The 18020-nt window shown below is 38.3% G+C and overlaps 1 protein-coding gene across 1 annotated transcript in view; it reads left to right on the forward strand.

Moving 5' to 3' along the window:
- The first annotated feature begins 604 nt into the window (after positions 1-604).
- ADGRG7 (adhesion G protein-coupled receptor G7) overlaps positions 605-18020 on the forward strand; it is a 66138-nt gene continuing 48722 nt past the window's right edge. Inside the window, exon 1 of the mRNA XM_068985843.1 lies at positions 605-719. Coding sequence (XP_068841944.1) covers positions 605-719 — 115 coding nt within the window. The remainder of the gene's footprint in view (positions 720-18020) is intronic.

Genomic DNA, 18020 nt, shown 5'->3' on the forward strand with positions numbered 1-18020 from the left:
ATGCATGAAAGTGAAAAGTGAAAGTGAAGTCACTCAGTCGTGTCCGACTCTTAGCACCCCCATGGACTGCAGCCCATCAGGCTCCTCCGTCCATGGGATTTTCCAGGCAAGAGTACTGGAGTGGGGTGCCATTGCCTTCTCCACCTCTGCTAGAGGCTCCTAACAAAAAAGAGGAAGCTAAGCTATAGGTGACCCTCCAGGTCCACTGCCTTCCTGACTTTTAGGTTCTTTTTTTTTCTTCCCTACTTTTTGCTTGTCAGGACATTTGCACTTTGACTCTGTTAGCTATCCCCTCCCTTTCTCCTTTATTGCCCTGAGTTATCTTTCTTCCTCATAACACCAATCATTTTTTGCATGATCCCATTCAGTGAAGGATGAGGAAATAGCAAGCAGACTGTGTTCCTTTTATTAGGTGATTCGAACTGCTTCCTGCCTGATTAACCTCAATAATCTTAAAAAATAATTGAGGATATCTGACTAACAGAACCCTGAGAGAAGGAATTGTGGTTTTTTTTAAAAGAGTTTTTGATTAAAGTTCTTGGCTGAAGAAGAAAAGAAGCCAGTTGTCTTTCGCCCAGACGTTGGTTTGTGGTTTGGACTCCCCATGGCTTCCAGCCATGCCTGTAACCTCCGGGTGCTGGTGGCCGTTGTGTGTGGGCTGCTGACTGCCGCTGTTTTGGGACTGGGCATCTGGAGGCTTGTGATCAGGATCCAGAGAGGTAATGTTGTCCTGCTGTTTTTAACTCAGAGCAAGAGAAGGCATTGAGCCTCTCTGCTGCCACCTGACATACCAGGACTAGAAAGTGCCATGTGTAGGCTGAGGCTGCCTGCCATTTATGAAATATAAAAGACAAGGGTCCATTTATGGCTAGCATATGGTTGTATATACATGAATATGTGAGTGCGTGTGTGTGTGTGTGTGTGTGTGTAAGTGCGCAAGGTGATGAACAACACAGTTGAATTGGCCTCTTCGTGCTCCTTTAACACCTGATTAAATGAATAGCAGAGTAATAATTAAGATCATTAGTAGCACATGTTTAGGTTTGTTAAGCTAAATCCAAGCTTAACACACTTCCCTGCTAGCTCAGCTGGTAAAGAATCTGCCTGCAATGCGGGTGACCTGAGTTCGATCCCTGGGAATGATCGCCTGGAGAAGGGAATGGCTACTCACTCCAGTAGAATTGCCTGGAGGGTTCACTAGACAGAAGAGCCTAGTGGCTACAGTCCATGGGGTTGCAAAGAGTCAGACATGACTGAGTGACTTTTCACTTTCATTTTCTTTCAAGGAAGAAAAATAGTTTTGGACACACACATACACACATAATTAAACATATGCAGAATGAAAGTTCATTTCAAGAAGAAAGTTTAGGAATGTTCTCACTAGGACTGTAAATAAAATGACCATGTTTTTCACACAAACTTCCCACTTTTCAGGAGTTGAAAGCTACTTAAAAATTGTGATCATTTAGAAAACAATTTTCCTGTTTAGTCAATAGACATTTGTTAGTCACCTGTTACATGGTAGAGCTGACCCTGAGAAAGGGAGGTAAAGGGCAGCAGTGTTGAGCAAAGAATGATGTTAAAGGAAAGCTCTAGAACCTCGTAACAGAGACTTCCCATAATCCTAATGCTAGTCCCTTTCCATAGAGGGATGCAAAGCTGGATGTTCTGAGCATTCCCTTTTATTTAAATAGAGATAGAGAGACAGAGATAGTTTCTAATGAAACGGTGGGAGAGGACAGAAGATGTCAGGGAGAAGGTTGGGGGACCCAGCAGGAACACAGGGCATACCTGCAGAGATCCACTGTTGAGAGCAAAAGGAGTCATGAACGTTGGCTGCTTATGGAGTGATAACTGAGAATAGACCTGGTGTTTCTCCCCCAAAGACCGTATTGAGAGAACACAGTATTGGTAGGGTTTAAAGAACAAGCGAGAGAAACTTTATCAGAACAAAAACAGTAAAATTCAAACTTGATGAAAATTTGTTGTTGTTTATTTAAGGTTTGTAAAATAATTTGAGGTTTTAAAAAAAATATGCACTGTAGGTTTTATCCTATTAAGGCTACTAAATTGATAAGAGCTTATCTAAAGGACATACTTTTAAGAACTGCCTCCCTTTCTTCCCTCCCACCTCCCTTCCTTCCTCCTTCCCTTCTTTTCTTCCTTAATAAGATATCTACTTTTAAAGGGAAATTTGTGGTACCTTATAAAGACCACAGCTACAATAGACCCATTAAAACAAGGACCAAAGGACAAAAACACTACAAGGAAGAGGACAAGACTGAGGATAGAAAGTAAATGAAAATCAAACGAGTTGCTAAAAACAAATACAAAACATATCCCTGTGTTTCCTGAGGACTAAGCCAAAAATGCATAATAATAAGTAACATAGATCCAAGTAACATAATAACAGAGAACCCATGTTTAACAATAAAAGCATACCAGCTCTTCAGAAAAGACAAATATTTCTTTGCTCTAGCAGATTTTTTTTTAAGACGGCTTTTTATGTAAGGGCCATCCCTCAGTTTTGGGTAAACCCAGTGGAAAAGAAGGGGGTTATCATCTAAAGAGAAAGATTGAAATGCTGGTACTGTTTGCTGTTACTGTTTTGCCTTGTACACGATAGTTGGACATTGCCTCAGTTAGAAAGTTCTGGTTCCTCCACTTCACTCCTTTCCTCTCCACTTCTCTGCCACCTCTTTCTATCCTGTCCCATTCCATCTCACGGACGTATCGAACGCTTTCCCTTTTGTCCCTTTACTGGGTATAGAGATGAATTGTTGTTTTTGTGATTCTAAAATTTTGGCTGCACTGGATCGTCATTGTGATGTGCGGTCTTAGTTACCCTGCAGCATGTGGGATCTTACTTCCCTGGCCAGGGATTGAACCAATGTATCCTGCATTGGAAGGTGGATTCTTAACCACTGGACCACCAGGGAAATCCCAAGATGAACTGTTTTTAAACTTATTTTTTTAAGGGGAGCGTCTTGGATATCTCTGAGAAACTGATGAAAACTATGAATGTCTTCCCTAGAAAAAATAAACATATACATACCATTTGGGGTAAATTAATTTGATCACATTCAAAATTTATTTTCAATATAAACAGAATATGTTCCCATGGTTTATGTTTAATATAATGTTTAAGCAATTACATCTCTCTCATTTTTATTTTTCATGAAAAAGTAATAGCCTCTGTATGAAAAAGTAGAAAAAAATTTAAATTCTGCTGTAAGTAAATTTCAATTAGGAGTTGCTGTTGCTTGGTTATAGAATGAACTTTAATGTATGTATTTCACTATTATAAAACTTACAGTTAAAATGTTTTACTGCAGTATGCTGAAAACTTCACATACCTTCTCTCATATAATTCTGACAAGTATCTTTGATGGAGTTTTTTTTAATATCCATGTTAAAGATACTTGGCTTTCATTTTGCTGTTGTTATTTAGTTGCTAAGTCATATCCAACTCTTTTGCAACCACATGGACTGTAACCCACCAGGCTCCTCTGTCCATGGAATTTCCCCAGGAAGAATACTGGAGTAGGTAGCCATCTCCTTCTCCAGAGGATTTTCCCAGTCCAGGGATCAAACCCGAGTCTCCTGCTTGGCAGGTGGATTCTTTACCACTGAGGCACCTGGAAAGCCCTGGCTTTCATTTCACTCAAGTACATATTTGCTCAAGAGGCAAACTTGATAGTAAATCAAACTCAGGTGACTGTTTGTAGAGGAAAGACTCCATTTTGGGGTTAAAAAAATAGTCCAGTATGGAGGAAATTGGCTTTTAGGCAGCTATACTTTCATTTAGTTTTAATCCTGCTGTTGTATACCTCTGTTCTGCTCCTTTTCCAATCTCCCTTCTTTCTTCCTCATATAATCGCTTTTTAAATCAAGAAAATAATTCCTATGAAAGGGAAGGGATTTTTTGAGGAAGAAATTTTCTTATATAATTGGCTGATGGGCATGCATTGTTTTAACATCAGGATTGAAAGTGAAAGTGTCTCAGTCGTGTCTGACTCTTTGCGACCCCATGGACTGTCCATGGAATTCTCTAGGCAGAATACTGGAGTGGGTAGCCTTTCCCTTCTCCAGGGGATCTTCCTGACCCAGGAATTGAACTGGGGTCTCCTGCATTGCAGGTGGATTCTTTACCAACTGAGCTATCAGGGAAGCTGATCCCATTTTACAAGACACTTTATAAACTTAAGAGACCAGAACCTTGGTTTAGCGAATTTTTCCTTGATTTTTGAATTCTGAATTTAACCCCACCCATGGGTATTTGATTACACATATTACTGAAGAACATCTGTTGTTTAACATGGTGACTAAGAGTGTGTACATAATAGTTGTCGAAAAATTACATGAGTAGGGGAAAAAAAGTTGTGCAGCCAGACTGCCTGGTTCTTACTAACTGGAGCAAGTTTCAACATTTCTGTACCTCCATTCTATTAATTGCATTGTAAATATAATAAACATATAAACCCCACCTTATAGGGCTGTTATGAGGATTAGTTAATACAGTTACAAGTTAAAGATGATATCTAGTACTGTAGGCACTCAAATTTTTCATGTGTGTATTTTTAGATAATTTAGTGCAGTTTTCTCCACTCCCAGATACATACCTTGAATAGATGCCCTTGATCTAGTTTGGACCTTTGGATTGAAACCCAGCTTATCAAGCTGGAGCTGCAGTTAAGTTTAATCATAAATTTCAACTGACTAGCTCAAATAGAAACAGAAACAATTCTAAGAACTGCCGTATCTCCCTGCACTTGTTTTTCAATATTAATACTTCACTAGACCATAGGGGAAATTTTTATTCAATCATTTAACTAGTTTATTGGAATATGGAACCAGGTAGTTACTGTTGAACAAAGTTCATCTTAAAGGCTATACTTTTTGTATGTTATTTAAGTTTTTTAGTTTTTTTCCCCCACTGTGGAGTAAGCTTTCATAAACATTGTCCTCTCATTTAAGATTAAACTTTATCTTCACCCAAATATTTCAAATTCCTGGTCTGGGACAAATGACAGATCCCTGGATTTTTAAATCCCTAAAGACTCTGAGCTAGACACTAGTTTCCTGATGGAATTTCTTTGACTAATAAAAGATATTTTTATTCCCCTTCTTAATCAAACTAGACTTTTCAAAATAGATTCTAACTTTGTCCAGTTTAGGAGAAGAAATTGAATCCATATTTTCCATTTGGAATTTTAAGTATTTTTTGCTACTTTTTCAAGCAGCATGAAATGTGAGTGTCACATATGTCCAGTATTTAATTTTCCATGATGTGCACTAAAGGTATTAAAAACAGGGCTAGAATTTCTGGAAGTATTACTTATCACAATTTAAAAGAATGTACGGAAATATTATTATCTCACTGGAGTTATAAAGAAAACGATAAGAGAAAAACACTACTATTAAGTAGTATTCTTTTTATTTAATAATTGTACTTATTTTGGTTTAGGCTGTGCAGGGTCTCCATTGCTGGGTGGGCTTTTCTCTAGCTGCAGTGCTTGGTTTCTCAGGGCAGTGCCTTCTCTTTTTGTGGAGCGCGGGCTCTAGGGATGCAGGCTTCAGTAGATGCAGCTTCTGGACTCAGTACTTATGGGTCCTGGGCTCTAGAGCACAATCTCAATAATCGTGGCATACAGGCTTAGTTGCCCGGTAGTATATGGGACTTTCCTGGACCAGGGGTCAAACCTATGTCTCCTGCATTGCAGGTGGATTCTTTACTGCTGAGCCACCTGGAAAGCCCAACCCTGTGCCTATATCAAATAACACAGACTCATAATATATAAAACAAAAAAGGCAGGCTTATTCAGAAAAATTTACAATTGGGTTGGTTGAAAGTAATGCTTTCCTGTTAGAAACTGATAGATCAAGCAGAGAAAATGAATAAAGGTTCATAAATTTGAAAACTATATCTAACAAACTGGACAGTAGATTTTACATATTTGAATTGCCTGAAAAAAATGTCAATTTATTATTTTCAGAAGAAAGTCTTACTGAGTACCAAAGAATCAATCTCATAGATTATGTTTTGTGACTACAGTGCAATACAATTAGAAGGTAACGTATAAACTAACCAAGAAAATTCAAATAAATGTTGAAAAAACTGTTTTAAATAATTCAAAGAAGAAATCAAATGAAAATTATAAAATACTCAAAAATTCAGTGGAGGGATTCTCTATAACAACTGTGTGCACAGCTAAAAATATAGTTGGAATCAAACATTAAATATTAATTAATATGTGAGCAATCTAGAAAGATGGTATAGATGACCCTGTTAACAGGGTGAGAATAGAGAGGCAGACTATAGAACACAAATTAAAAGACGCTTACTCCTTGGAAGGAAAGTTATGACCAACCTGGACAACATATTAAAAAGCAGAGCATTACTTTGTCAACAAAGGTCCGTCTAGTCAAGGCTATGGTTTTTCCAGTAGTCATGTATGGATGTGAGAGTTGGACTATAAAGAAAGCTGAGTGCCGAAGAATTGATGCTTTTGAACTGTGGTGCTGGAGAAGACTCTTGAGAGTCCCTTGGACTGCAAGGAGATCCAACCAATCCATTCTAAAGGCGATCAGTTCTGGGTGTTCATTGGAGGGACTGATGTTGAAGCTGAAACTCCAATACTTTGGCCACCTCATGTGAAGAGTTGACTCATTGGAAAAGACTCTGATTCTGGGAGGGATTGGGGGCAGGAGGAGAAGGGGATGACAGAGGATGAGATGGTTGGATGGCATCACTGACTCAATGGACATGAGTTTGAGTAAACTCTGGGAGTTGGTGATGGACAGAGAGGCCTGGTGTGCTGCAGTCCATGGGGTCACAAAGAGTTGAACACAACTGAGCAACTGAACTGAACTGAACTGATGAAGACACAGAAGATGTAGGAGAGGGTGGGACAAACTGAGAGAGTAGCAATGGCATATATACTACCGTGTGTGAAATAGCTAGTGGGAAGCTGCTGCATAACACACGGAGATCGGGGCTGGGCTTAGTGGGACAGGATGGGGAGGGATGGGAGGGAGCCTCAAAATGGAGGGGAAAGTATGTGTATATACAGCTGACTCACATTGATCTACAGCAGAAACAACATTGTAAAGCAATTATATTCCAATAAAATAAAAATGCAGTTAGAATGACATAGCTTTAGGTATATATTAAAAATCAAGACAGTGAAATAATAAGCATTCTAACTTTAGAAGTTAAAAAAAGAGTAAATTCTAAAACTATGTTTGGCAGTAATGAAAATAAGAACAAATTAATAGAATGGAAATCAAAGAAACAAGAGCTGAGATCAACAAAACCAGAAGCTAGTTTTCCGGAAAGATGAATTAAAAAAAAAAAAAAAGATATATTTCCAGCGAGGTTTCTTAAGACAAGTTCTAACCCTTGCACGCCTCATCAGCTTCCGGGACCTCAGAAGCCGTGCCCCGCTTCCGGAACTGTGCTTCCCTTTCTCGTCATCCACTCTGGGGCCAACCATGCTGCTCTGGCTTCCCTGACTGTGAGGGGAGGCTGTTCACAGTGTGGTGTGAGAAGAGGTTGCAGGTGTGGCCTGGGGTGTCTGCCTGTGTGAGCTCAAGGCCGCCTGAATGTGGGGCAGGACGGACATAAGGCAAGAAGGGGCAGCTGCCAGCCTCTGCCCTTAGGGCTCCGAGGAACCCACGGTTTCTAAATTCAGACCTGGATTTTCAGGTCCTTATGAAGGTATGTTTATCGTGGCATTAGAATAGAGTTTTCCTTTTACTTTTGTATAAATGGTAGGTAGGTCTTCACTGTAACTTGTCCCAGACCTTGCATAGCGTTGTGTTGCTGGCGAAAATACAAATTAGTACCACCCCTGTGGCGAGATGGTAATAACTGTCAAGATGTGAATGTGTACTCTTTGGCTCAGAAATTTCATGTCTGGAAATTTATTCTACAAATGGATTTGTACAACGGGTGAAATAAAATGTATAGAATGCAATTTTGAAGCAGCAACTGAAAACAACAAAAGTGCCATCGGTAAGGGGTTAAGTAAGTTAGGGCACAATCAGATAATAGAATATAATGCAGCTGTAAGGAAGATGTGCAAGTTTTCTGAACCACATGAAAAGATTTTTGACAGTCATTAAGTGTAAGAGCAAGCTACAGAAAACGGGGGAAAAAATAAGACTATAGATTCATTTTTGCTTATCCTTGTGAAAAGAAAGATTGGAAGAAATGAGTAGAAATTATTACTTATGTATATTTGTGGATGGGGATAAGTGCTATTTTTATATTTCAACTCTGAAATATTACCTAATAAGATATATATTAAAATAAGACAGTTATTTGGAAAAAAAACCACACAGAAACTAGTGAGGAAACTCATAAGCAAATACCATGGAAAACCTTATCCTACTTTGGTAGGATACTTTGGTCAAGTGGCAGTTTTCTTAAAGAAATGCAAATGACCAAAATTTACTCCAAAATGAAGAGACAAAACAAGAATAGAACTGTAACCATTAAAAGTTATTAGGTTTTTTTAAAATTAAGAAGTTACATGTAAATGCTACATACTATCTTAGATATATTAATACTATAAACTGTGACGGGGAAGATAATTCCAGAATAGTGTTATATGTAGGTGGGGGGGGGGGGTGAAGAAATATTAATATAAAGGAATTCAAAGGATTTCAGCTGTTTTTGTAAAGTTTCATTGCTCATACACAGTCTATGGAATTCTCTGGGCCAGAATACTGGAGTGGGTAACCTTTCCCTTCTCCAGGGGATCTTCCCAACCCGGGGATCAAACCCAGGCCTCCCACAGTGCAGGCGGATTCTATACCAGCTGAACCACAGGGAAGTCCAAGAATACTGAAGAGGGAAGCCTATCGCTTCTCTAGGGGATCTTCCCAACCCAGGAATTGAACCAGGGTCTCCTGCATTGCAGGTGGATTCTTTACCAACTGAGCTATCAGGGAAGCCCTAATGTCTGAAGCAAATCTGAGAGAAAGTTACTCTTTTAAACCAGGATATGGTAGCTAGAGATGTCTTGTTATTTTCTGTACCTTGCATATTTTAAACATTTTATAAATTAAAAAGATTTTCACATTTCCTTGGTTACACAGAGAAGTTTGTCACAAAACAATTACAGTTAAATTTCTCTTCCTAGATTGTAAGCTGTTTGAGATCAAAATCCATATCTCTTAAAAAAAAAACTAATTGACTATTTTTAAATTTTTATTATTTTTAATTTTTAATTTATTTATCTTAATTGGAGGCTGATTACTTTACAATATTGTAGTGATTTTTAGAGCAGTTTTAGGTTTACAGAAAAATTAAGCAGAAAGTACAGAGAATTCCCATTTGCTGTCTCTTTCTCTCATCACCCCTCCCCCTCTATGGTTTCCCTGATTAATATCTTACACTGATGTGTTGCTTTTGTTAAAATAGACAAGCCAATGTTGACACATGATTATTAATATATAGGTTACATTATGGTTCACTCTTCCTGTTGTAGTGTTTCATGGACTTTGACAAATACATAATGACATATAGTCACTGTTACAGGATCATACAGAATAGTTGACTGCTCTGAAATTCCAGTTCACTTCACCTATTCATCCTACCTTCCCTTCCCCAACCCCTGATTTCTTTATTGTCTCTATAGTTTTCCTTTTCCAGAGTGATATATTTGGAATCACTGTATGTAGACTGGCTCCTTTCACTTAGCTAAATATATTTAAGATTCTTCCATATCTTCTGCGGGCTTCATAGATCATTTCTTTTTATGGCTGAATAATATGCCATTGCATGGATATTCTACAGGTTTTTTTTTTTTTTAATCTATTCATGAAGGTCATCTGAGACTTCCCTGGTGGCTCAGATGGTAAAGCGTCTGCCTACAATGTGGGAGACCTGGGTTCGATCCCTGGGTCGGGAAGATTCCCTGGAGAAGGAAATGGCAACCCACTCCAGTACTCTTGCCTGGAAAATCCCATGGACAGAGGAGCTTGGTGCAGGCTACTGTACATGGAGTCGTAAAGAGTCAGGCATGACTGAACGACTTCACTTTCACTGAAGGTCATCTAGTTTGCTTCCAGTTTTAGGTGATTATATATACCACTGTTATAAACATTCAGGTGCAGCTTTTTCTGTGGGGGCAAGTTTACACTTATTTGGGTGAATGCCTAGGAGCATCCTAAAGTTTGTAGTATACATTTATGATTAATCTAAATTCACTTTCTAGTAATAATATATAGTCCCATAGGTAATGCCAGCACCTTATAGCAGATCTTCCCAATTCCTCATTCTCTTTCTTTATAACATCTCTTGTCATTCATTTCATTTATCCATAAGCTTTAATCATCTCATGTATCATTACTATTTTTATTTTGAACAAACTGTTATCAGATCAATTAAGAATAAAAAAACCTGAAAGACTTATTTTACCTTCATTTATTCCTTCTCTAATTATCTTCTTATGTAGATCTGAGTTTCTTACCTGTATCATTTCCTTCTTTCTGAAGAAATTTCCTTTAACATTTCTTGCAAGACAAGTCTTCTGGTGACAAACTCCCTAAATTTTTCTGTCTGAGAATGTCTTTTTTCTTTACTCTTAAAGGATAATTATTTGGATGCAGAATACTTTGTTGTTTTCATTCAGCACTAAACATTTAACTCTACGCTTTTTTGCTTGCATGATTTCCATAGGAGAGTTCCAGTATACCTTTTATACGTGTTGCTTTATAGGTATTTTTCTCCCTTTTGACTTCTTCTGAAATGATCTTTTTGTCTTTGACTTTTTGCTGTTTGAATAGGAGGTGCCTAAGTATAGGGTTTTGTTTTATTTTTAACTTTTATCTGAGTTAGTGTGTTGTCTGACTCTGAGATTGCTGATTCTGTGATTTCTTGTCTGTCATGTATTTTGGAATAGTCTCAGCCATCAAAACTTAAAATGTCTCTTCAGTTCTTTTTGCCCTTTTCTTTCTGTTGGGCTTCCCTCATAGCTCAGTTGGTAAAGAATCTGTTTGCAATGCAGGAGACCTGGGTTCGATTCTTGGGTTGGGAAGATTTCCCTGGAGAAGGAAATGGCAACCCACTCCAGCATTCTTGCCTAGAGAATCCCATGAACAGAGCAGCCTGGCAGGCTACAGTCCATGTTGCAAAGTCAGACATGACAGCGACTAAACCACCACCACTCCTTCTCCTCGTCCCATTATGTATATGTTATACCATTTGTCCCACAGTTCTTAGATATTCTGTTTTTCACAGGTTTTTTTTTTCTCTTTTTAGTTTGGAAAGCTTCTACTGAATTCTTCAAGCTCAATGATTCTTATCAGTTTACTGATGAACCCAGCAAAGGAATTCATTGCTGTTAGTGGTTTTTGATTACAGCATTTCAATTCTTGCTTAGAATTTCCATTTATCTGCTTATATTACCTCCTTGTTCTTAAAGATTGTCCATTTTTTAGTTAAAGCTCTTAGTATATTAATCGTAATTATCCTTAATTCCTGGTCTGATAATTCCAGAATCTCTGCTGTCTATAAATCTGGTTCTGACGGTTGGCTTGTTTCTTTAGTCATTTTTTGCCTATCAGCATGCCCTGTAATTTTTAGTTGAGAATCAGACATGATGTATTAGGTAAAAGAAACTGAGGTGCCTTTAGTGTGAGGTTTTATGTTGGGCTGTGTTTTCTATTTATGGTAGCTGTAGGTGTTCCTTGCCAGTCAGTCTTCCCACCCCTACTTCCCACCCTTTAGGCAAACACTGTTCTGATTGTATCACCATAGATTAGTTGTTATCCTTGAACTTCATAAAAAGAACCATATAAGATTTACTCTTTTATGTCTGAATACTCTTGTTAACATGTTTTTAAGACTCCTTGATGTTGTATATTATTTTATTACTAAACAATTAATAGTCTATTGTCTGGATATACTATAATTCATTTATTCAGTCTGCTGTTGATGGTGGTTTCCTTTTTTTTTTTTTTTCTTTTGACTACAATAAATAAAACTTCTGAGTGATTTTCGTGGCAGTCTAGTGGTTAGGATTGCATGGGGCTTGGGTTGATTCTTGGTCAGGCAGCTAAAATCCTATAAGCCACAGTGTGGCCAAAAAATAAAAAATATTTTAAAAACCTGCAAACTTCCGAGATTGGATTCCCTGGGAAACAAATTCTGAGTTGAAGGTTTTAGCTTTACTATATTAAAATTTTCAACAGGTGTTGTAGGGATCAGTACTCACTGCGAATGACAGGCAGGACTGGGTGAAAGAAGAAACTGAACTGCAACACAGCTGAAGGTGGGCTGGCCCTTCAGAGTTGCCCTCTGTGTATTAGCTATCTTGCTGCAGAAGAAATCACCCCAAAACCTAGTGGCTTAAAGCCACAATTATTTATTATCTGTCAGAATTCAGAATTTGGAAGCAGCCTGCCTGTGTAGTTCTGGATTAGGATGTCTCGTAAAGTTGCCCTCAGATTGTGGCTGGAGCTGGGGTCACCTAAGTGCTTCTTCACCCATGTGCAGTGCCTAGGCTGGGAAGACTCAGAAAGTTGAAACAGCCAAAGCTCCTCCAACTTCCCTGTCTCTGTGTAGTTCCCCACTTGGTATCTCCAGCATGGAGGCTTCAGAGTAGACAGGCTTCTTACATGTCTCCTGTAGGCTCAAGGCTTCTAAAGCATCTCCCTCTGAGTGAGAAGGAGCTAGCCAAACCACATTTTATGATCCCATCTGTAAGTCACACAGCACATTTCTCCCACCGTATTAGTCAAGACAGATAGAAAATTCCTCTGGACCCTAGGAGAGACCATAAACCTGCTTCTCAATGGAGAAGTGTCATCGCTACAAGAGTGAATGAGATGGAATATGTAGGACAGCTGTCTTTGGAAACGACTCTCTTTGAGGCATTGAGGCTGGGGAATGAGACTTTATTCCCTGGCATTGACTAGTCATGGTATGTGTCACAAGGCTCTTGTATGAGCTGATTCTCTTCAGGTGAGGGCAATTCCTTGAAAAAGTTTCAGCTGTTTTCTTAGTTGCCAACATCCCTCAAGGCTGGGGGTAGCTCAGTTGGTAAAGAATCTGCCTGCAGTGCAGGAGACCCGGGTTCGATCCCTAGGTTGGGAACATCCCCTGGATGAAGGAAATGACAACCCACTCCAGTATCCTTGCCTGGAAAATCTCATGGACAAAGGAGCCTGGTGGGCTGCAGTCCATGGGGCCCCAAAGAGTAGGGCACGACTAAGTGACTAACACTTTAGTTACTTACTCAAAGCTGGAGGAGTGAGTGCTTCAGTCTTAAAGGTGGCATACGATTGATTGCATTTGCTGCAGGTATTAGAAACATTCTAGTCTCTTTGTGGACATATATTTCCTTTATTTTGCATATTTATGTAGGCATGGAATTTCTCATCATATGTATGTGTATCTTTATTTAGCTTTATGTTCTTAGCAGCAGTTTGCTAGAGTTCCAGTTGTTCTGCAGCCTTAACAACATTTGGCATCATCCTTTTGTAATTTTAGCTATTCTAGTCGGATGTAAGATGATATTTCACTGTGGTTTTAATTTGCATTTCTCTGATGACTAATATGCTGATCACTTTCATGTGATTAGTGCCCTTCCGCATATCTTCTTTTATGAAGTATGTATTCAAGCCTTTTACCCATTTAAAAAAGTGGGTTGTTTGTGTTACTAATAACGTGTACTGTCTACAATTTACAGACCTAATTTATAATTATAGCAACACTTTCTTTGACAGAAAAGTACTGCAAATATTTTCTCCCAGTTTGTAGCTTCTATTTTTATTATCTTAATGGTGTGTTTTGATGAGCAGTATTTTAAGTACAGTTTATCAATATTTTTTTCTTTTATGTTTGGTGCTTTTTATGTCCTCTTGAAATAAAAATCTTGGTCCTAAAGTTGTAAAGATATTCATCTCCTATTTTCTCAGTGAAGCTTTGTAGTTTTAGCTTTTGTGTCTCAGGTCCATCTCGTATTGTGTTTTTTAAACAATATTAGTTTTTATTTATCTTCAGCTGCGCTGGATCTTCATTGCTGTTCAGGCTTTTCTCTAGTTGCAGCGAGCTGGGGCTGTCTCTAGTTGTGATGTGTGGGCTTCACATTACGGTAGCTTCTCTCGTAAAGCACGGGTTCTAGAGCTCGCAGGCTTCAATTGACGTGGCCCCCACAAGCTCAGTAGCTGTGGTGCATGGGCTTAGCTGCTCTGCAGCGTGCGGGATCTTCCTGGATCAGGGATGGAACTTGTGTCTCCTGCATTGGCAGGCGAATTGTTTACCACCAAGCCACGAGGGAAGCCCTGACGTTGTGTTTTGAGTGTGGTATATTATCCAGTTAGTCTAGCACTATTTGTTGAAACGTTTTTCCTTTTCCAACCGAATTGCCTTGGAATCTTTTCAAAGAATCAACCGACTATATATATTTTATCTATTTCTAAACTGTTTATTCTATTTCGGTGGTGTGTTTGGCTGTTTTTATGATGATCTCATAATGTTTTGATTGCTATAGCTGTATAGTAAATCATAAAATTAGTAATGTCAGTGATCCAACTCTTTGTTTTTGTTGTTTTAGTTTTCTTTGGTGTTTAGTTGATTTACAGTGTTGTGTTAGTTTCAGATATACAGCCAAGTGAATCAGTCATATACAAATATCCAGTTTTTTTTTTTTTTTAAGATTCTTTTCCCATGTAGGCCATTACAGAGTATTGGGTACAGTTCCCTGTTTATTTTGGCTTTTCCAGGTCTTTTACATTTCCATAATATTAAAAAAATTTTATTTGACCGCACTGGATCTTAGTTGCTACATGTGGGATCTAAGTTCCCTGACCAGGGATCAAACCCAGGTACCCTGCATTGGGAGTGCAGAGTCTTAACTGTTGGACCACCGGGGAAGCCCTCCATAACATCTTGAGATCAGTTTGTCAATTTCTACAAAAAAACATTCTTTTGTTTTAGATTTTGGCTTTATCAATTTGAGGACAATAGACTCTCGAACAACTATGAGTATTTCACACATGCATAGTATATATTTCCACTTATTTAGATATTTTTAAAATACAATTTTATTTATTTGTTTCTTGGCTTTTCTGGGTCTTTGTTGCTGCATGAGCACCACTCACGTTGCACTCTAGTTGCAGCAAGCTGGGGCTGCTCTCTAGTTGTGATGCATGGGCTTCTCATTGTGGTGGCTTCTCTTGTTGCTGAGCATGGGCTCTAGAGTGTGGGCTCAGCCCACTGGCTTAGCTGTTCCATAGCATGTGGGATTTTCCCAGACCAGGGGTGGAACCCATGTTTCCTATATTGGCAGGTGGATTCTTTACTATTAAGCCACCAGGGAAGCCCCTTATTTAGACTCTTTAAAATTTCTTTCAGTAATGATGTCTTGCACACATTTTGTTAAATTTATTTCCAAAAATTTTATGAGTTTTAAGCTAATTTGAATGAAAATGATTTAATAATTTTATTTTCTAATTATTTAATGCTAGCATGTGGAAATAAATATAGCTTCATTTAGTATATTTTTGTTTTAATATAAATTTATTTATTTTAATTAGAGGCTAATTACTTTACAATATTGTATTGGTTTTGCCATACAGCAACATGAATCCGCCACGGGGATACATGTGTTCCCCATCCTAAACCCCCCTCCCACCTTCCTCCCCATACCATCCCTTTGGGTCATCCCAGTGCACCAGCCCCGAGCATTCTGTATCACACATCGAACCTAGACTGGCAATTTGTTTCACATATGATAGTATACATGTTTCAATGCCTTTCTTCCAAATCATCCCACCCTTGCCCTCTCCCACAGAGTCCAAAAGACTGTTCTATACATCTGTGTCTCTTTTGCTGTCTTGCATACAGGGTTATCATTACCATCTTTCTAAACTCCTTATATATGTGTTAGTATACTGTATTAGTGTTTTTCTTTCTGGCTTACTTCACTCTGTATAATAGACTCCAGTTTCATCCATCTCATCAGAACTTTCAAATGTATTCTTTTTAATGGCTGAGTAATACTCCATTTTGTATATGTACCACAGCTTTCTTATCCATTCATCTGCTCATGGGCATCTAGGTTGCTTCCATGTCCTGGGTATTATAAGCAGTGCTTCGATGAACAATGGGGTACACGTGTCTCTTTCAATTCTGGTTTCCTCAGTGTGTATGCCCAACAGTGGGATTGCTTATTCTAGTAGTGGTGGGTTTTTTTGAGACACTTTAGGATTTTCTTTGTATTTGATGATGTCATCTGCAACAGAAGACAGTTCTACTTCTCCTTTTCTTTATGGTTTTTATTTCTCTTTCATACTCATATCACTGGTCAGCATCTTCAGCACAATGTTGAATAAAAGTGGTTATAGCAGTTATATTAAACTATTTTCTGTCAATCTTAGGGGTGGAAGTAGTCAATGTGCATGCATGCTCAGTTGTGTCATGTTGCGGCTCTAAGGACTGTAGCCCTCCAGGCTCTTCTGTCCAGACTTTCCAGGCAGGAATATTGGAGTGGATTGTTATTTCCTAGTCCAGGGATCTTCCTGACCCAGGAATCAAACCTTCATCTCCTGCATTGCCAGGAGGATTCTTTACCACTGGTCCACCTAGAAAGTCCAAAAAGCATCTAATATTACACTATTAAGTATGATGTTAGAGGCAGGTTCTTCATAGATGATTTTTTTTTATCAGTTTGAAGAAGTTCTCTTTTATTCCCTATTTGCTGAGAGTTTTAGAAAAATGTCAGGTGTTTTTTGCCCCCTTAATTGAAATGATTTTTGAATTTATGATTATTGAAATGACTATATGGTCTTCCCCCTCTGTTCTAACACATAGTGAATTAAATAATTGATTTTCTACTGTTAAACCAACTTTGCACTCCTGGTATAAATCTCACTTTGTCATGATGGATTGTCACTTTTATATACTGCTGGATTTGATTTGCTACTATTTCAAAAAGGTTTTGGCATCTGTTTAAATGAAGTTTATTGGTCTGTAATTTTTTTTTCCTTATGATGTTTTTGTCAGATTTTGGTATCAGGGTTATCCTGGCTTTATGATATCATTTGGGAAGTTTCTCCCTTTCTCTATTTTCCAAAAGAATTTATATAAGATGGGTATTATTTCTACCCTAACTCAGTAGTAAAACTGTCTGGATTGGTAGTTGGTTGCTTTCACGATTTTCTCCTTATTTTTGAGTTTTAGCAGTTTTACCATGATGTGTCTAAATGTGGTTTCCCCCATGTTTATTTTGCTTGTGGCTTTACTGAACTTCTTGGATCAAGTTTAAGAAGTTTCAACCATTATTCCTTCAGATATTTATCTGCTCTGTTTCTTCTCATCTCTCTTTCTGGGACTCTATTTGCTTATAGATTAGACTTCTTGATATTTTCCCACATGTCCTAGAAACTCTGTTTATTTTTTAAAACATATGTTTTCTTCAGATTTGAGGGGAATTTACAGCCAGATTTTGTGTCTCCCTTCTATATGGCTCCTTCCTTTCTGGGCTATCCCCCTTCAATTTCCAATTGTGTGGTAACCCCAGATCTTCATACTTTCACCCATTAAGACTGTAGCTTTCTGCTGGTGTTTCAGCCACTCCTGCTATACAGACTGGGGAATTCTATAAACTTGCGATCGACTTCAGTTTCTCTCTTTTTTATTGCTGTCCAATGTCCTCAATTAATTATTTTAAAATATTTGTCCAGAGTTTTAAGCTGTCACTTGTAGGATGATTAATATGGTACCATCTACACCATCATTCGTTTTTGAGATTGCATCCAAGAACTGCATTTCGGACTCTTTTGTTGACCATGATGGCTACTCCATTTCTTCTGAGGGATTCCTGCCCACAGTGGTAGATATAATGGTCATCTGAGTTAAATTCACCCATTCCAGTCCATTTTAGTTCACTGATTCCTAGAACGTTGACATTCACCCTTGCCATCTCTTGTTTGACCACTTCTAATTTGCCTTGATTCATGGACCTGGCATTCCAGGTTGCTATGCAATATTGCTCTTTACAGCA

This window comes from Capricornis sumatraensis, chromosome 1, assembly GCF_032405125.1.
Source record: "Capricornis sumatraensis isolate serow.1 chromosome 1, serow.2, whole genome shotgun sequence".
Lineage (NCBI taxonomy): Eukaryota > Metazoa > Chordata > Mammalia > Artiodactyla > Bovidae > Capricornis > Capricornis sumatraensis.